Below are 21,209 nucleotides of genomic sequence, written 5' to 3'. Positions count from 1 at the left end.
CAAACCATTGTGGGCTTATTTTCCAAATGAGAGGAACAAAGAAGATAATCTTTTCCAGCTGTGACATTCTGGAACTCTGTAATTTTTTTGTTTTTTTGTAAGAAGAAACGTTCTTGGTCATATAATGTCTTCCCTTAGTCCCTTAATATATATAACTAGAAAACTATGTATACAACTCAAAAGCGAATAGTATGGTCATAAAGCCTTTGTGAGGAATAAATAAATGAAGATATATATAAGGACTACATTATATGTACGTATGTACTAATTTTAGTGTGAGCTCTCTACAATATGGGGCTTGAAATAATAGCCCCGAGATCAAGAGTGGCTGCAGACTGAGCCAGCCATGTGCTCCAGGACTACATTACTTTGAAATAGCTACAAAATTAAGTAATTAATTTGAGGATTCTATTCGTTCACAGTAAGTATGTTTCAGAGTATCTTACATATCTTAATAAGTATATTAAGATTAATAATAAAGCTACAGTCAACTTAAAAATGGCAAACATCCTGAGATTATAACTATGAAAACCAGTCAAGACCAAGAGGCAGGACAATTTCTTACTTACTTTTAAGTATGTTTTTGGAAAGTGCAGTTGCATAAACCTTGTGAGGGCCTCCATGCTCACTTTGGTATTCTTCAAGTGAACCTTGACGGTAAATCCTCGTCCAAACCTAGAAAGAAAAAGTGCAAAATGTGATATGAGTTACATTTTGCTGAAATAGCTCCCCTGGAATTCTAGGTAATGAAACAGGACCCAAGCTGACCATTATAGCCCCTTTACTTATATAAAGACTGTCATTTTGCCATAAAAGTTCAGGGTATGTTGCAACTGGAAATAGTGCATTGCCATCATTTTTTATTTAGTTCTACCACTATCCAAAGTCACACTCCTTGGACAAAGGCTGCATTAGAAAGAAAACATAAAATCTTGGCTTTCTTTGACATTGATGAATTGGCGATTGATGTCAATATCAGGGGTTAAATACTTTTTAATTTAAAGCAAACAAGGTCTAAAGGGCAATTCTTTGGAGAGTTGGTGTCAAAAGTAAGGATTAATGTCATGGAGGTTTTAAAAATGAATAAAAATCAATATGCTAGCTGTTTGTCCAAAGGTAGAATTTATAAACAAGTCACAATAGACTCTGGGAAAATGTATAAGGCCTCTTTCACCCTTTTTCCCTGATCTTGGTTAATGCTATCTTATGAGAAAACCGAGTTATACAGATAAAGTTATAAAGTAACACCCTAAAGTTTGGAGATTAACATGAATACGTGTAAGTGCATACGCACTCTGGCAAATATAAAATTTTAATTTAATTTTAATTTGATCATATGATATTTATGCACATTTCCCCAATGTATTCTTGATTAAAAGGTTTTGAATGTAGTAAAAATGTCAAATAGCTTACTGAAAGCCTGTGCAAATGGCAAATGAACATGCTAGACAAAAATCTATGCCTTCATGTACTTGTGAAGGTCTAATTTCTTATTGAGTAAACTCTTAGAAACTGCTTTCTGAGAGTATTTTTGTTGTAGTTTTTTTTTTAAGACATAGTAAGATAATTTTAAGACCTTCAGTAAGATAATTTAACTTGAAGGTAAATTGATGATCAACTTTTTCTTTCTAGTTTTACTACATTACAGGATAGGCCGCTGTGTAATCCTCAAAAGTAGGTATAGACAGAACTATTACATTGACTTCCCCGCACTGTATGTTAAACAATGCCATTGTTCCTCACCTGCTCTTGATATGCTGCAAAGATCCAATACATTGGAACCTTCCATTCACCATAATGGCCAACCTGGTACAGAGAGCCTCACATTCCTCCATGCTGAAAGACAGAATCACATCAGAATTCTGGGCACAGAGAAGTGCTCATAAGCATAAGCCTAACTGTTTCATTATGGCACCTTGGAAATACTATTTTAGTTCCTTAAGATGTCTTTTCCCTTGAAGGACACAAAAAATACATTTTAGAATATAAATTAAATGTCTTCTCATAGGGTTTATTACTCTTTATTCTCCAGCTGGAAGCCACCTCTCTCTCACCTGGAATGCCCTCTCATGAAATGCAGTATTTCTTTCAACCTCTTTTAAGCTTAGGCCCAAGACCTACATTTGCTGAGAAGTGTTTCCAAAATAATCCTGAGCTTTTTTCATGATGTTTCATATTCCATATTCAGTTGGCTTTTATGCTTTTTTATTTATAACTAGTTAACCTATACTTGATTATATAATCGCTCATTTCTAGAACTATGTTAACTGGTGGAGATCCTCTCCACTTCCTAAAGAAGGGAATGGTAATGAAAAGCTTGGTTTCAGAACTTACCGTGTGTGGGGCACAGCTAGAACATGAAAAAGTCTCTTAAAGGCACAGAATTAGTGCTTCAGCAGCACTTTTATTTACTTGATTGGAAAAGTCTATTTCAAGAAGACTGGGAGATTAGAATCTGTATTTTGTGGAGGGCACCTGGGTGGCTCGGTTGGTTAAGCATCTGACTCTTGATTTCAGCTCAGGTCATGATGCCACAGTTTGGAGGATTGAGCCCCATGTTGGGTTCCAAGCTGACAGCATGGAGCCTGCTTGGGATTCTCTCTTTCCCTCTCTCTCTTTCCTCTCCCACTCACATTTGTGCTCTCTCTCTCTTTTTCTCAAAATAAATAAATACACATTAAAAATTTTGGATTTTATGAAAAGACAATTTCAGGTAGAAAGCACAGCTGAAGAGGGTATGGTGATAAGAAGACAGTGAGTGTACGTGGAAACACTAGTCATTCAGATTCACTGAGAGGAGACGGTGTCATAGGAAAAAAAAAAGAGACTGGAAATTTAGATGAAGGCAGACAATAAAACGCCTTGCGTACTACAGCTGAAGATGATGAACTTTATGTGATAGGCAATAAGGAGTCCTAGTCAAAGTGAGAGAGTCATAAGTCCCTTAATATGAGAGAAATTTGTTTTTAAAAAGATTGTCCTACCAGCCACAGGAGCTGCATTCTCACATGACACCTGTCTGACTTGCCCCTGTGACCATGAACATAAAGTACTTTACGCAGTTGTGGTAATTCATTATCAATATATATTACATAGGATTACCTTTCCCACCTCTCAGAGAAATGCTGCCAATGACTTCACTGCTCTCCCACTCGGTTTACCTGTGAGACGTGAGGATGACGGAACATTTATTCTGCACTTCCTCTGAGATGATCTTCCACAGGTGCCGTTTTGACTTGGGGTCCATCCCAGAGCTCGGCTCATCCTTAATAGAAAGTTACAAGGAAAATGTATCCAATTAATTAATTTTTGATGAGGTTCTTTACATGAATCACTGCGTCTCACTTGCCTAGAACAGAAATCACTTAGCGAAGTCCTGTGACTAACTTGTTTTATACTTAATAGGCTTCTTTCTGCTGCTGTCAGAAAGCTCAAAATTAATCATTTAAAATTGTCAATCTGTTTTAAAAAGTGTTTCAGCGAAGTTGACATCTTGTTACTTTAAACTTGTCTAATATTTCTTTGGAAAAAATTCTGCTTCAATTACAGACAAAGCAGAGTTTCTGCATTTAATACTACATTGTCACATGTATATTTGAAGCTACACCAACAAGACTGCCACCTTGCTCCTGATAGCAGAATTGTGGCCTGGGGAATACTATGACCTGTGGTGCACAGCGAACACAACCTGATTTTCCAGTTAATGTGTTTGAGGTATATTTTAAGTTCTATGCTATTAATTGGAATTTAATACTCTTTGGAAAAATTAAAATAAAATTTATAGAAATTGTCACATGAAAAATATAAATCATATTTTAAAAGTTTTGAAAAATTGTTCAAACATAAAATGTGAAATTTAGAAAGCTGGATAACCTAAACAAGGAATACTGGATCCTAAGAGATGATTAAATTAACATGTTCTAGGTCAAGGTTAGGTAATAATTAAAAAAATACGAATTCAGAGTAGAAAGTAGTCACATAGGATTATCTGAGGCTTGTCTTTATAGTAACAGGTTGGAGAAAGGAATGAATATTTGAAAAAACAGTAAAGGATATCTTGTCATTGCTCCTATTTTTGAAGATGACAGCATAGATGGCAAATGCATTGGCAGAAAATATAATAGCTTTCTCTCAGAGCCTGAATTTCAGTTCAGCTCATTAATACATAACATTTGCATAGCTCTGCATCTATTATCTCAAGGGGTGCCTAAGGATTGTTTTGTTCAATCTAGGGGACACTTAGACAATAAAATTCTACCATAAGCATCGATTGGCAGGGAGGTAATGTGCTATAAGCTTCTGGTATTATAGAAAGATAGGTTGTGTACCACTCTAGCTGGGCAGTTTAAATGTTTTGGTTCTCTGTCTGACTTAATCCTCAGAATAATGTGGTGTATTATAACTGAATTTGTATTGCGCATGGTTAAAGCTCTTGTGAAGTTTGGAGTTCCTTGAATGAAGGGAATCTTCCAAAATAAGGACAAGTTCCTTTCTCGGAAATAAAGACCTTCAATGTTTGGTGTGAAGAGTCAGATGCCACATCACCTCTATCTGTAATTTATATTTCCAGGTGATGAATTTAATTTTCCAGCTTTTACCCAAAATATAAATGTGAATGCATTTCTTTCCTCCAAAAAATTCATATAAAATAGAAAGGCATATTGTCAATCACATCCCAAACTAGGTAACTGATATTTTTAAGTCACAAGGAAATAAAATTTTAGCACAACACAATGCCCTAAAGTGCCTTTCCTTTTTTAGTAGATATTGGAAAATACCTCGGTTCACCTGATGAGTTACTAACAGAACAGATTTCTTCAAAGATGGGTAATCAAATTCTCCCGTATTTTGTAACTTTACTTACTCATTAGAATATCCTGAATTTGTTTTGGCCACTCCCTATTCCCCTGACAAGTGTCTCTTCTGAAACACACTGAGCCATAGCTCTTTGCTGATATAAATCCCCTTAATAGTATATGTAATGTGTTTTGCAAAGTAACCAGCACATTGTTAAGACCTCACTAAAGGTTCACGGCAACAATGATAATAAAATGCGGCACATACTATTAGACATGTGAATGTAATTATGCAGTAGCCTTCTCCATAGTGGTCCTCTTACCAGAAGCAAAATGGAAGGTTTCCCTATCAAGGCCAGTGCAGTGGATAATTTTCTTTTTGTGCCGTAACTGCACAGAGAGGTAGCTCTGTCCTTGTAGGGCATCAGGTGAAGTCTCCTAAGGAGTTTATGAACGGTCTGTGGGTGGAAAATAGGGGTTGGAGGAAAAGACACTTGTGAAAGAAAGTTCTATAATAAAGAAATACATACCTGAAAAAAGTTCAAACATTTAAACCCAATATAGATTTTATTTTTATTATTAATTTTTTTGTTTATTTATTTTGAGAGAGACAGAGACAACATGAGCGCGGGAGGGACAGAGAGAGAGAGGGAGAGAGAGAGTCCCAAGCAGGCTCCATGCTGCCAGCACAGAGCCCAATGCAGGGTTCCAACCCATGAAGATATGAGATCATGACCTGAGCCTAAACCAAGAGTGGATGCTTAAATGACTGAGCCTCCCAGATGCCCCTATTTTTACTTTTAAAGGCCCACCTATAAATGAAAATTATTTAGAGAGATAAAAACAATTCCGTGGAGGTTCATTTTCAAACGGGATTTTCTTCTCCAAGTGTGTGTGTGTGTTTACAATTGCAGATTGTACTTTCTGCAGGATTTATTTATAAAACTTAAAAGAGCTAAAACAGAACATGACCCTTCACAAGGCAGGTTTCTCATTGACTTTTCTTTCTGTTTTGTCTTTCTTCTTACTAGGGGGGCGAGTTGTCACAAAGGCTTTGGGTCTATTTAAAACTGACCCAGTATCAAAAGTTTAGCACATTAACTTAGGAATCATGGGTTCCTGAGACTATTTCTGTTGTTAAACAGCTCTGGTAAATAGCAGAATCCTAGGAGGATTTCCACAGGTCCTCAGGGTTGCAAAAAGAGAGACTGCCCTAAGGGATAGCCATTCCATTAAAAGGGCAAATGATTTCGGTGAAGCATAAGACCACGTTTAAAAAATCAAAATGGAAGCTATTCTATTTTATGTGAGCAGTTTGCTGGGAATTGCATGTTTCAAAACTTACCTAAACACTAAAGGATGTGCAGGCATCACCAACCCACACTCAAGCCAGAGCCTTAGGCAAGTGCGATCCTTTACTGGATAGTTCTTAAAAGGTAACTGGACAAACAGAAGTCAAGGGGCTTCTGAAGCTGAGTTCATAGGTGTATATAAGATACACACATAAGCTAAGACTGCCTCAATTGTCACTGAGAGGAGGAAAACACCATAGTTTTCCAGATGTTAACTTAGTCTGGAGAGTCCAGGCACTGGGGAGCTGAAACAATGGTGGTTTTCAAATGAACTGGTTTTTCACACTTATACTCACTTCCTTAATGTCTTTTTCTGGAATTCCATGTATCCTCGCGTAGAAATACAAATGTTCCTCCACTGATACCAGGTCGTCTAAGGCATCTTCCTGAGGGCAGTATCCAACTAATGAGCTGTGTGAGTGAACATGACCCAGAGTTCTGCATGGAGAGAAGAGAAGACACACATTTCAAAAGGTATGTCCCTTCTAGCCCCTAAAAGTTGGGACAGCTCTACTTTGGTCACGGTGATTAGTGATTCTAATAAAAAGAGGTAAAATAATCCCACCATGGTATCAAACTTAAAGTTTTAAAAATTAGGGAACAAAAATAGCTGTTTTTCCCCTAAGGATGTAATACGATACCTACAAGATAACAAAGAGTTGGTTTTATTTATTTTTTTCATGTAATTATGTTGTGCCTGGGAAGTTGAAACCATGGATTCCCATACCCAGTTTTATTTCTGATCAGAATGTTTCCACTTGAAGGAATTATGTCTCCTGTCAGCATCTTGAAGATAGTGGTCTTTCCTGCTCCATTCACCCCAAGAAGGCCAAAGCACTGGTTTGGGAGAGAGAGAGAGAAAAAAGATGTAAATCTTAATCTAAACCAAAGACATGCTACTATTATATCTGTTTCCTCTTTTTCCCTTGGTGAAGTAAATTACAAAGAAAAATAAGTCCCTGGAATTATTCATGGATATTGTAGTGTTCTGGCATTTGATAAAGCTTTTTCTTTTAAAATAAATGGTTACTCACATATCTTTTTTTTTCCTTAACCATCGGAACATTTGTATATATACATAGGACTTGTTTTACATATTATCTTATGTTATCTGCGTAATATAACAAAATATTCCATAAGGAAGATATGCTAACTTAAAAAAGTAATTGTATTTATAGATTTCACATTATTCACACAAAATCACTCTGGTGAATAAGCCACTGAAGCAATAATTTCTTTATGCTGTTGAATAGATTGGATGCATGTGGTTTGCAGCTTTTCTCAAAAAACTAAGGGAAATGCCCACATTTTCTTTTTCTTTTCAAAGCTGGCTTAATATTTCTTCTATAAAAATGGCAAGAATAAATATGAATGCAGTTCTAGGGCATCACTTCTCTTTTTATTAAAAAGAATTCTTAATGTATATTTATTTTTTGAGAGAAGGCGAGAGAGAGCATGAGCAGAGGAGGGCAGAGAGAGCAGGAGAAAGAGGATCTGAAGTAGGCTCCAGGCTCCATATTGACAGCAGAGTCCAATGCAGGACTTGAACCTACAAACTGTGAGATCATGACCTGAGCCAAAGTCAGATGTTTAACTGCCCAAGACAGATGCTTAGCCAATTGAGCCACTCAGGCGCCCCTAGGACCTCACTTCTGACAACGGATCTCTTTATGCTGACTTTCATAGGGGGCTGAAAACTAAAAGTTAAAGACAGCGCCCTGCACAGGCTTCCTGATTGAAAGTCCAGCCCAGGGAAAGCAGTAGGTAGTGTGGGCAGGGTTTAGGACTAGGTGTGTGGTGAATCCTCTCCGAGAGGGAAGACTTAGAGAATAAGTAACATATGGACATGTGTACATTGTATACACAGAATCAGTCAAAATATTCAGATGTTGACTTCCATATTTCTAGAAAAAAATAGGAAAAGATAAAGATCTTTATGACTTAACATGCCAATATAAAGGACAGTTAGGAACAGAGCAGCGTCCTCACCTCCCCAGCAGGTATGCCAATGCTGATATTGTTTACTGCTATAATCTTTTTGTGGATAAGCTGGTACGTCTTTGTAAGGCGATGGAGCTGGACCAGGTCAAATTCACTTGCACCATTCTCCACTCTTAGTCTCTCAGCTCGTACGTCTTCATCTTCATCTATTGTCTCCATTACAGGAGAAGAACTAAATTTTCGGAAGAAGAGTCTAAAAAAAGGACCCAGTGATTCTGCATCAATGATTCTGCAATGGCACCACTCAATTTCAACAGGTTTTAGTGTGTTCTCACCTCACTACAAGCATGCAATCACACACTAGGTTTATTTCATATTTGTTATGCATTATGCTACCTAAATACGTTAAAAATTAGTATAGACACTTTTCATCACATTCAGTTTGATATTTGGAAAAGAACTTGTGTTTTCCATGCCTTAAATGCTTACAGATTCTGTTATAACTCAAAATCCTAATTTTAGTAACAAGGAGGCCAGTTTGGGTTAGAAAGTTACTTCCTAAAAGAGAGACTAGGGTCATTAGTAAGACCCAATACTTACAAGCCCATGATCAATGATCATCTTTTTTTAAAAAATCATTTTTGTTTCTTCTTTTATCATCAATGACATGAATGTCCCTCTCTGTTCTGTTTACTGTGAATGTCTTACCTAGTACCTAGGCAATATATTAAGGTTATCAACCCTAAAAACGGTCTCAAACCCACCTCAGTACCTTGCATAATGTATGCTTTAAGCAAACCAACCTAAACAAAATTTAAAAAACCAACAAATCAACTCAAATCTTCCTCCCAATGTCCCTGTTTCTTTTAATGATATACCCAGAGACTCCAAATGTGATGTCTTCTTTGAATCTTCCCCATTCCAAAATCTATGCCTATACTCAATCTCCTAACTGGAAATGCCTTGTAACACCCAGTCATCAATCATGTTCTGTCTATTTCTATTACCATCAGAGGCTTTCACTGTTTCTCACTTAAATTCTTCAAGAACCTCAAACTGTTGCAGTATCTCTGACTTTTCATTCTAATCTGTATGACCTCAACAGAATCACACCTTCTAAAGCACCATTTTGATCATGTTGCTTTCTGGTCAAAACATTTATTGGACTATTATTTGTTTGTTGAAAAAAGTCCAATAGACTCCATGGTCCTCTAGCCACAGGCTTAAGCTCCTACTATTTCATTGTCTTTATTCTATGTTCTAATCAAATTGTATTATTCATTTCTCAAATACACCCAAGATTTTTTTCTCGGTCTTTGCTCTTGTTATTATTTTTATTATTATTGACTTAAGTTTTATTTTTCAATAGGTGATACATGGACATCATGTGTTAAAATGGTACCGAAGAATATATAGTGAGAAGTAAGTTTCCTTCCACTCTATAGAGTTCTCTTGAGCAAGGCACCCGTAATTAGAGAAAGCCTGTGCATATGAATGTATAAATTATAGTTCTTTTCTAACTCAAATGGTAATATACTTCACACGAAGTTTTGAACTTCGCATTTTTCACTTAATAAAATTAGTAGCAATCACAAATATTGCACACAGAACTGTATCAGTCTTTCTAATGACTGCACAGTGTTATACCTATGAAAAAATGTAAATGTATATGATTTATTTAATCAGTCCTTACATGGAGTACAGTTAAGCTGTTTTTATTCTTTTGCTATTAAGAATGGTTGCAATGATGGACAACTTTATACATATGTAATTCTGCATATGTCAGCATATCTATAAGAAAAAATCCTAGAAATGGAATAGCTGGGTCAATTGTATGTATATTTCTTTTTATTTAAGTTTCTGTTTTCTATTTATTCAACCTTCTTTCAAATCCATTGCTAATACGTTACTCACTCAGTCCTCTTTCTTCATTTCTACTTTCTATCCATCCTTTTAAACTCAACTCAAACACTACATATTTTGTTTCTGTATGTATTTTCTCTCCACCACTGAATCTTAATCTCTTTAAGGCTAACAACTGTGCTTCTTTAATTTTATTTTCTCACTCTACAATAATACTTGCAGACACAGAGTGAGGTTTGATAACTATTTACTAAATAGAATGAGTGGTGACTTATATTACAATTTTTTCAAGTTTGTTTTGAGCACATTTCCATTTTACTAATGGGAAGGTTTAGACTACTGACCCCTTCCCAAATATTTTGAATTGAGTCCTATCATGCATGTCAAACATGATGCTTTCTTTTTTTACTTACCTGAGTTTCTTTATTAGCCATTCATTGATTAAGAGACGCAACAAAAAGAACATGGTGCCCTGAGAAACCAAAGCCACAAACATGGCACCTAGTTTATCCATCTCAAAGGTTTCACTTGGGTATTCCACTCCATAAGCTTTTAAAAAGTCTAGGACTGACTGTTGTTGAGAAAGTTCAATCAAACCATATCCAAAACAGAATTGTGGAAAAATCAGGAAAATACGCTTGAGGGTTTCAGAAATAAGTTCTAAAGTCTGAAATAAGAAGCAAAAAAAAAAACTCAGTGTTAGACTTCTGACAAATTGACAAAAATTTAAAACTGATGTGGACAAATGTGATGTGGACAAATACTAAAACTTGATACGTTTATCTAGATTGGCAATTATTTCTCATATCTGTTGCATTTATATGTAAATATTTACTATAAACAAAACAGTGGAGATTTATTACTAAAATACAAGCAGATAAGGATTATCTTTTTCTTGAGATGATCTAAGACATCAGGCCAAATCCTGTAGGCAGAATCTCACCCAGCCCTGCCTTAGATCCTAGGAATGTAGAACTAGTCAGGGTGCCGGGCCTTGGTACAGGGTCTTGGTCATGTCTAAGCAAAGGAGATAATTGGTAAAGTAAAGTTTTAGAACCTTAGGTAATTCCTACTTGAAGAGGAACTAAATGGTGAAGTGAGACGGAAAGAGAAACAACCCATCTCCACAAGGAGCAATGGCTCATTTTCATGTTATTCACACTTGGGCCAACCACTTGCAACTCATGAATTGTCTTCTTCCTCCTGGAATGTGCTTGTCTGTTCCTTAGTTCACTTCATTCCTTCCCACTCAATCGCCCAGCACTGTTCATGCTTCCCTTCTCACTAATTATAATTGTCAGCTCTGAACGGGAAGTGATGCTTACAGTGAAGTAGACTCTAATACACGATTGAAAGGGAATGAATCAGGTTTGTTCTCTATGAATGTTCAAAAAAATATCTTAACCCATAGTCATATAAGTAAGCCATTGTTCTTGTTACTACCATACCATAACTATTTGTTAATGAGTAAGTTCCAAGAAGTTCCTATTGGACCAATAGGTTACATGATTTTTATAGTGTTATACAATATATTTAATATCACCTCCATACAAGCCCTTTCAAATGTCAATAGTTTTGACGTAGGGAAAATATAATCATAGACATTAACCTCCTTGGAGCCTAAAAGAATCTTAAAAGGCTATAGTTTCTTGTCTACCAAATGTAATAGAATTAAATGAAATCATCTTTTCTATCTAGAGAATGCAAAATATGGAAAATCTTTTCACCTTAAACATGTTAAAACATTTCATACATTTATTGAAGTTTACTTGACTAATAATGGACCTTACCGCATCATTAGGCTTTTCCTTGGAAAGAAAGTATACCACTGACAGGGAAACAATGGAATTGATGCCAAAGAAAAGGTTGATGCAGACATAAGTGATGAAAGCCATTCCTGTTTCATGGAAGAGCCCGGCTAGCAAGTACATCCAAGAAAATGTGGCATACCTGTGTGTTAATAACACTAAGGATTAAAATTATGCCTTAATCATGATCCTTTAACAAACAAATAGACAAAACCTTTGACAGGACTCCAAAGTGAAAATAAACACTAGGGATGTGTTGCTAAGCCTTATAGCTAGATCTCTGTTTCATAAAAACATTTTTTTTGACAAATTCTTTGGACTTTTTAAATTGACAGTAAGAAGCTTCTCTTTTAAGGAAACTTGGGTAGTTCTATATCATCATAACTACAAATGGATTCCTTGATGCTGTCATCCTATGCAGGAAATTTTTTTCCCTCAGAAATATGAGTTAAATCAATATAAATCTTATCATTTAAAGTTAAAGAAAAGTAATGACATTATTTTAAGCTAGCTAAGCAGATGGAGAAAGCTCAGAACCTGGATTTCCTGCTTTGAGCAAATATTTGAGCAACTTTTGGAGTAATGACAAAGAACTGGAGGCGATGTAATCCTTCATCTGCCGCATTGCTATGTCAAGAGCTACCACCCATGCATTCAGGGCAGAAAGAACTGCTATGGTAAACACTGATATCAACCTGTGCTACCTGTATGGCCCTAATTCAGAAACAAGATTGTGTGTGTGTGTTAAACGTCTATAAAAATATAAATAAAATATATGTGAAGATACATACCTTACAATGTGATATATTACTCATGATTTGTCAATACACAAATCCACACATGTACATAAATTTTTCTAATCTCTGAAACATCCATTTTTATGTAAATTATGTTACATGTGTAGACTGCGAATCATGACACTTGGTACCTCGTAAGTATTCATTAATGTTAGATATTACTATTAATAATGACAACACTCATTTTCAGAAGTATTGTGCTGTACAAACTGTGGACTAGCAACTATAATGTATCACTTGTGGCTACTGAGACCCCAGGACAACTGTAAATTAGCTAATGACGTTTAGGTTCTGTTTGTGCCTCAGAATATTTAATTCTGTTCATTCTTCTTTCACAGCGGCTTACCCAAACAGCAGAAGTAGGAGAGATACGGCACCTAGGTTGTTTTCACTGTAGAAGGCAGGTAACTGGAAAATTGCAATGACACCAATTGAAAATGCTACAGGCACCAAGTAGAAGACCTGTGGGAATATGTAAAACAATGCTTAATATATGGCAAATATTTGGGGCTCCTGGGTGGCTCAGTCAGTTAAGCATTGGACTTTGGCGCAGGTCATGATCTCACGGTTCATGGGTCCGAGCCTCACATTGGACTTTGGGTTGACAGCTCAGAGCCTAGAACCTGCCTCAGATTCTCTGTCTCTGTCTCTCACCTGCTCATACTCTGTTTCTCTCTCTCTCAAAAATAAATGAACATTTAAAGGAATTTAAAAAAAATACAGCAAATATTTTCCCAAAAACATCAATAGCCCATCTAGTTAAAACTTTAACAAGTTGACCTTGAAATATGTGAAGGAATGAATTTTTATTTATGTTCCTGTTGCTTTCAAGTTCAGCTTATTTTACATTGATTTCACGCTAGATTTGTCTCCTATAATATGAGGTCAAGCCAGTCCCCATCTTTATAGATGTACAGGCTTTGAGACTGGGGATCATTCGGTGACAGCAGTTCAGTGGCAAAGATAAGTCAGGTATCTTGGTATTAGATGCTGTCTTCAAAGTATTGATTTCATTTTGAATGCTGGAACTCTCTCAGGTGGCTGATTTCTAAGGCCTGGTTATCAGTGTGAGCCACTTTGTGCAAAACAGTGGGGTGGCAGGTTCTATACATTCTTGGAATCACAGTACATGAACAAAGAACTCCGTGTTTTATTGGCAAACAGAAATATTAAATGCTATGCAGGTTGCAGCAAGATGCACACTATGAAAGAGATGGTAATTTAATTTGGAGGGGAGGAGAATCTTCTAAATTGGAATGAGCACCAGATATATGACAACAGAATCTGAGTAGTAAGTAGCCCTTTGCAGAAGTGTGTACTTTAAGCTTTCTTGACATTAAAACTCCTATTAAGTCCAGAGGAGTCATTACCATTCTTTTAGATTTGGCTTCTTCAACAGAGGCATTTCAGACCTCACTGGATACATTAACAAAGTGGATATGCAGTTAATTACTCCACAGCTCTTCAAGCCAATGATCTATACAGCAACTCAGACAACTCTGCCATAATCACCAGGCAAATGCATACCACATCCCGGGCTTTTGGCCAATACTGGTACTTTTGGAGTCAAGAACACCATTTGAATTTGGGGAGCATTTTATGCAAATGAGGGAGCTATCAATGAAATTCATCCTTTATTGTTCCTACTAATCTTCTCTAATGTGTCGTTCATCAGGGACTGATGAATAGTAAAAACTACTTCAAAGTTTTTACTATTAGTTGACTAAATTTTTATAAGCTCGATTATTTAGCACCATTTGGCAAGGCTATTTTGCTAACTTCTATTTTTCTACAATAGTAGCTCTCAAAGCTTATTATGCATAAAATAACTTGTAGGATTTTGTTAAAAATGCATATCTTCTGGGCCCCATCCCCAAGATATAGAACTGGAGTGGGGCCAGGAATCTGCATTTTAAAAAATGTCCTGGGGAATCTCCATATTTGGGTCTTCAGACCACAGAGATGACCTCTAACTATTCTAAGTATCTGACTGTACGTCTGATGCAAATTAGTTTTTCTTTCTTTTCTTTATTTATTTTTGAGAGAGAGACAGACAGAGCATGGGCAGGGGAGGGGCAGAGAAAGAGGGAGACACAGAATCTGAAGCAGGCTGCAGGCTGCAGGCTCTGAGCTGTCAGCACACAGCCTGACGTGGGGCTTGTACTCAAGAACTGTGAGATCATGACCTGCACCAGAGTCAGATAACCAACTGAGCTACCCGGACACTATTAAATTATTTTGTTTCTTAATTTACTGACTTGTGGTAATAATTTAAACAAGGTAGGCATGAATACATACTGAATATAAAACTGATGTTGTAAGGACGCAGGTCTGAAACTGACTCCATGAGACAATAGAAGCGCACACATTGCCCAAGGCAAGAGGGACCACCCTTGTAATGCCCAATCAGGATAGGCCAGCTAACACCCTTAACATTTCTAAGGGCGGGCCTAAAGACTAAGACTAGTCACGCCCTATGTAAGGGTCCTGGGCCCACTCTGTGATTGGTCAATACTCTAAATGTTGTGATTGGGTCCCGCCAAAAGTAACAAATACTCTAGGCAATGTGAATGGTTAAACCTACTGTCAATAATGTTGTATAATAATAATTGGATCACTGTACCTACGTCACAATTTCCTGTAACTCCCCCTTCCCAAACTCATAAAAGCCCTACCCTGCCTTTGTTCGGGGCTCACTCCGAGTGGATCCAGTGTGTTGCTGAAGTCTGTGAGCCCGAATTTAGGCTGGCCGGGCCTAAATTCGTAATAAAGCCCTTTGTTTTTGCATGCATGATTCGGCCTCCCTGGCAGTCTCTGGTTTTTGGGGGCGATATTAAAATCTGGGCATAACAATGTCTTCTACCCCGACCAATCCTGTCTTTCTGGCAAGTTACTCACCATGTCATAAATGAAGTTTGTTGCCCAGTAGCATGTCACACCGATGCCTGAAATGTGCTGCAGCTGCTTGGCTTTGGTCTGATGCTCCCTTACAACATAGGTGACAAAGCTGGCGGTGGTGACAGAGTAGCCCATCAGGATGGAGAGTGCCACTAAAATATCGATTAAGCTGCTCATTCTGTAGTGAGCAATAGGGAGAGGAAAGCATACACAAGTTTTTAGAACTCTCTTCCCCTCAGAAAGATTCATGACTAAAGCCATCAACAAAACAGTGTAAGACGTGGCTGTGACACAAATAAGTCTTCCTGCAAGGCAGCCAGATAATATCTTCTACATGACTTGGCTATGACCCTGGATAAATATAGCTCTAGTGCTACTGAATTGACTAGGGATGTTAGGTCGGAAAAAAAAAGAAAGAAGAAAACACCTCGGTCTCTAAGGGTTACTGGGTAGATGCAAGGAATATGTAGTTCTTGAGCACAGAAATAGTACTTAAATGCTACGCAGGGAAATTGAAATGATGAAGCACTTATGCACTTGACTTATAAAAGCAGCAGATTCTGATGCTACAGCCAGCAAGCTTACTTGGCAACCCCACTGCACAGACTTTCAGAAACTTTCTTTTATCCAGTCAGTGACTTATATTAACAGCTCTTCTAGATTGACATTCATTCCAATACAACTGTGATTTCCAATTATAGTACTTTATACAGAGGCCTCACTGTGCCAAGGAATAATGTAGTCACGCCAGATATTTCCACTTACGTGGCTTGTTCTTGGTCTTGCACTCCTGGGTAAGGATGACTGTACATGATGATGCCTTAAAGAAGAGACAGTTCTTTTCATTAGTCGTAACCCAGAAACACCAATTTTGGGATGAAAATTATATAATACTTTCCTCCTTATGCTATAATTTTACTCTGGGGATAATATTTACACAAATTTCTTTAATGTTTATTTTTGAGACACAGCCATGAGTGGGGAAGGGGCAGAGAGAGAGGGAGACACAGAAACTGAAGCAGGGTCCAGGCTCTGAGCTGTCAGCACAGAGCCCGACGTGAGGCTTGAACCCACAAGCTGCAAGATCATGACGTGAGCTGAAGTCAGATGCTTAACCAGCTGAGCCACCAGCTGAGTCACACTTTGGGGAGAGAGTTGTAAAGGAAAATTATCCACACTCCATCTCATCAATGCCACAACAATAGGTGGCCTTCATGTAAAACTTTAAAAAATGTTTCTCCCATTGTATATGGAATTTGGGGGGAAGGGACAAGAATTTCCATTTCTCTATGGCGTTTTCCCTTATGACATTTTTGTTTTCTGTTTCTTCTCCCCATCTAATCGTGCACGTTTGTATTTCAGCAGCCCTTATTACATTGGTGTTGTAGACCAATTATATGAGGATCTCCTAAAGAACACGGACCACCCTCATCCCTCTTTATTGTGCTATCAGTCAGGTTGGGAAAATACTGTAGGCTGAGATGTCCCTCCTCCTTCACTACTTCTAAGGTGTCCGTTTTTCTACAGCTTTATCTGTCAGGGTAAGGGTTGGGAGCTTCAGCCATCTCTGAGGGATTTTCACTGAGACCAAGAGAATTCAGAGAAACTGGCTCCAGGAAAGTAGTCACTGAATTCCGATACAGTCCGAAATGATTGGTCTCCCATAGTCAGTGATAGTTTCTGAATTAGAAACAAGATTCTTTTCTCCCGTTATCGGAGGATGATATTAGTCATAGTCAAAATGGGCTGGCAAGAGTTTCCCAGGAGACCACAGTGCAAAGGCAAAGTCTATACTGTCTGAGTGACTTTGGAAAAGAATGGGAGGGGATGGCAGTGAGGCAATGTCTTAAATATCTGTTTTCATAGAGTCCGAAGCCGAGTGAGAACCTTCCCATTTATTTCTTGTGTAGTACATGGTTATTATATCAGGATATTAAGACCCTTTCACAGCATCCAAATATAAATTATTCTAAAGTTATATTCCCTGCATTAACTTAAATTTATAATTTTCGTTGAGTAAAATGTGACATATTTGAGGTTGAATTCTGCAATTGTTACATGTTAAAGAAAAAATATATATAATTAAAGCAAAACAAAGAAACTACCAACAATAATTAATTTGGCCTATAATTTTAATCACATCATTGGGGGAATGCACTTTTCTTATCTGTTGTGTAAATTAATGGTCTCTCTTTTTACTGAGATTCAGTTTTCCCTGGGGCCCTACTTAAACCTTATTGTTGAATTATAATATAGGCATGGCAAAAACATTTCTTTTATTTCTGCCTTGTATTTCAGAATCAAGAATTACTTTATTTCACCAGGGGAATCTTTGCAAATGCATTTGCTCCACTATGAAAAATGCTGCCCAACCAAGTGTTTCAGACATATTTTTAGCAGAAAGATCAAGTAAATGCATTAGGGTTGGGGTGTATATTAAAATCTCCTCTTCGGTTCTACAGTATCCAGCATAATGTATTGACGACAATAATTAGTGAATGAATACTTATTAAATCATATTGAATCTTAAAATTTCAATTATTTTCCCCATATATAATATACGTATATTCAAAAAAGCATATTATCTTTTTCGGTTGTCTCTATAGTTGTAAACCTAAAATAAGGTGCTTCCTATTGGCCATTCCTGCTAATGCAATACAGGGTCAGAGGGGACCCTGGAGGGGAGAGGGAATAATATGTCCATATGTTTGGAAAAGAGCCTCGCTGTATAACTTTTGTTAGGGAACACAAGCAAACCTATATTGTTTGAGAAGAAAACAGAATTTTCATGTTAAATTAACCACTAGAGGGAACCACATGAAAATAATAGCTATTGACATAGCAAAGGAAAACTAATTAAAAGATTTTTACTAGCATATTAGAATTCAAAGGAAATCAATTTTACAGTTAAAGTGAAATCCCAATTCATGCAGAATTCAACAAATATGCCTTAGAACAGCTAGCATCATAGGAAGAGGGAGGTAGCAGGAGAGTAGTTGAGTTGATTTTTAAAGACAATGTTACCATGGCAGACCCCGTACGTGTATTACAAAACAGTGAAAGTATTTTAGGGTGACATGATTTCTTCTCTAAAGAAAATCAAACTCCTAGCAGGGAGGGTGGAAAGCTACCACTTTCATGAGTCTATCTAAGAAAAGTTAAGGGGTGCCTGGGTGGCTCAGTCAGTTGAGTGTCTGACTTGTGTGTTTGAGCCCTGCAGTGGGCTCTGTGGTGACATCTCAGAGCCTGGAACTTGTGTCTTCCTCTCTCTCTGCCCCTACCCTCCATTGTTCTCTTTCTCTCTCTCAAAAATAAATATTAAAAAAAATGAGAAAAGTTAAAAAAAGGCACACTACTACTAATTGCTACAAAACTCATAAGCCTTATTTTTAAACCTAAAAATTAAATTTCCTTCTAAGGTCCATATAAAGTTTTGTGTTCCAGAATTCTAATTCTTTAAGTTCTATAACTTAAAAGATACAGTGGTAGGAGCCACAACAGGCCTGTTAGAATCCAGAGTGATTCAGATTGCTTCAGTCCTGGTAAAGAGTACTACTGATAAATGAAACCTGAATACAGGCTTCAAAAGCTGACTCTTCAAACGTGGCATTGGTCTGTTGTTCTCACCTACCTACCTACCTTTGCTACATTTTCCCCTAGTCATTTCTGTCTCTTCTGCTTTCATTATCCGTTACAGAACAAATATCTTTTGTTCTGATGAAGACATCCTACCAAAAGTCGAGTACTCAATAGTATTTCAAACCAGGTTACACCAAACCCATCTGGCCATTTAATTAATAATTATCTTTCACATTTTTATTTAAATTCTAGTTAGTTAACTAACCTCTCTTTTTTATTTAAAAAAATTTTTTAAATGTTTTTTATTTATTTTTGAGAGACAGAGAGAGACAGTGTGAGCAGGGGAGGGTCAGAGAGAGAGGGAGACACAGAATCTGAAGCAGGCTCCAGACTCTGAGCTAGCTGTCAGCACAGAGTGGGGCTCAAACCAAGGAACCATGAGATCCTGACCTGAGCCTAAGCCAGATGCTTAACTGACTGAACCACCCAGGTGCCCCACTTCTCTTTTTTTTTAAAAAAAGAGAAAAATTAGTTAATTAGAATTAACGAGTTAAATAATTCTAGTTAAATAATTATTTAACTATTTAATAGGTTATTTGTTAGTCCATTTATTAGGCTATAGACTCAGTCTTGGCTAACAAATGTCACTCATTTTTTTCCATCATCATATTATTTTTTTTAAGGATCGGTAAAAAATAATCTGGGCAAGGCTTACGACGATAAAATGATTTGATGGACAATAATTGAATTAGAAAAATAAATTAGCTTTTTTTAAAATCCCAAACACTGTTTTGAAAACTATGTGGATGCCTCTTGGGAAGTCCAACTGCAGTAGATCTGGCTGAGTCCCGAGAAGTATTAGAAAATTAAAGAGACAGGAGTCAGACAGTCCTGGTTCAAAGTCCATTTCTGGACTCCAGAAAATCATAGCAGGGAACAAGAATATTCATCCTGAAAGCCTGTGTATAAGGAATAGCAATTTTTCTTATAAAGCACATATTATATGGTAAATATTCAATTAATGGTTAGGTGTAGAACTTTTTCATTTAAAAGGTTTGGTTTCATGTTTAGATTTATTAACATTTATCATTTTTAATTTCTTACCCTATATACAATAAAATGTTTTCCTGTGAGTTACAGCTACTAGATTTGAGACCAGAAATAAGCATGAAGTAAGCTTTATTATCCTAATTTGATAAATGAGGAAACTAAATTAACCCGAAGTTAAGGAAATTATCTAGAATGTTCCATCTGGTGGTAGTTACAATTTTAGACTCCTTTTAAAGATCTGTGATTTAGATACCATAAAATATCTGGAGGAAACGGAATCTAACGTGCACTTTTATATGGAGAGGCAAAAGTTGCAATACAAGAAGATTCTGTGTAAGTAACTTACCGTGTCGGGCAGCATCATATTTTGACATGTTAACTCGCAGGAGGAAATTATTTAAACTGTTGAGGTAAGCTGGAAGTGAGTGATAGCCTTCTGGATCATACCATACCTGTTAAAATCCAAAAAGAGAAGCAAGATCAGTATGGTGTTCAAATAAATTAGGCTGCCTTTACAACTGACAGCCCACGGAATTTATATTTAAAATAAGAGTACCAATTTTCCAATAACTTATTTTATCTTGGGAGATTAGAACCATTCCTCAGAGTGTTGACCACAGACCTTCACATTTCCAATTTAGAGATGGACAGAGATTGAGAAAACCGTTTTTTCCCTGCATGGTAGCACCACAGTATTAGTTATTCTGTATCTTCTCCATAGGCAAAGCTTTAAATAAACTGAAGAAATCATTACTATCTCCATCTCTGTGGCTAGTCTGTAGTGATTCTGGGACTAGAGCTAAGTCAGCCTCAATAATAATAATAATAATAATAGTATAAAATAACATCTAGTCCAGGATGTAGAAAGAAATTAAATACAAAGACAAACACTGTGTCCTTAGCAACAAGAAGGATAACCTTGAAATCCCCACCTGACTTTCCGTTCTTAGTTGTAACCCATAGGGAGGTGAGTTACTTTACCTTCTATGTCAAAAACAGAGGGATTTAAAACACTGGTGTGTCTCAATTCAAGAGACCTGGTTGACATTTTAAAATGAGAGATTACTGAATACTGAAAATGAACTAAGGGCCGAAGGGGGAGGGGGAGGGAGGGGGTGGTGGTCA

The 21,209-nt window shown here is 36.9% G+C and overlaps 1 protein-coding gene across 1 annotated transcript in view; it reads right to left on the bottom strand.

Moving 5' to 3' along the window:
* The window catches only part of ABCA12 (ATP binding cassette subfamily A member 12), a 166,968-nt gene that overhangs the window by 4,781 nt on the left and 140,978 nt on the right, over positions 1-21,209 (bottom strand). The window contains exons 39-51 of the mRNA XM_029932926.1: positions 20,431-20,536; positions 16,221-16,275; positions 15,456-15,633; positions 12,904-13,019; positions 11,743-11,902; positions 10,366-10,619; positions 8,138-8,342; positions 6,876-6,985; positions 6,445-6,586; positions 5,120-5,254; positions 3,162-3,265; positions 1,744-1,836; positions 570-675 (exon numbers count right to left, since the gene is read on the bottom strand). Of these exons, the coding sequence (XP_029788786.1) occupies positions 570-675; positions 1,744-1,836; positions 3,162-3,265; positions 5,120-5,254; positions 6,445-6,586; positions 6,876-6,985; positions 8,138-8,342; positions 10,366-10,619; positions 11,743-11,902; positions 12,904-13,019; positions 15,456-15,633; positions 16,221-16,275; positions 20,431-20,536 (1,764 nt within the window). The remainder of the gene's footprint in view (positions 1-569; positions 676-1,743; positions 1,837-3,161; positions 3,266-5,119; positions 5,255-6,444; positions 6,587-6,875; positions 6,986-8,137; positions 8,343-10,365; positions 10,620-11,742; positions 11,903-12,903; positions 13,020-15,455; positions 15,634-16,220; positions 16,276-20,430; positions 20,537-21,209) is intronic.

Source organism: Suricata suricatta, chromosome 3 (assembly GCF_006229205.1).
Source record: "Suricata suricatta isolate VVHF042 chromosome 3, meerkat_22Aug2017_6uvM2_HiC, whole genome shotgun sequence".
Classification (NCBI taxonomy): Eukaryota; Metazoa; Chordata; class Mammalia; order Carnivora; family Herpestidae; genus Suricata; species Suricata suricatta.
The sequence above is the reverse complement of the archived record's forward strand: the minus strand, read 5'-3'. Positions and strand labels throughout refer to the sequence as shown.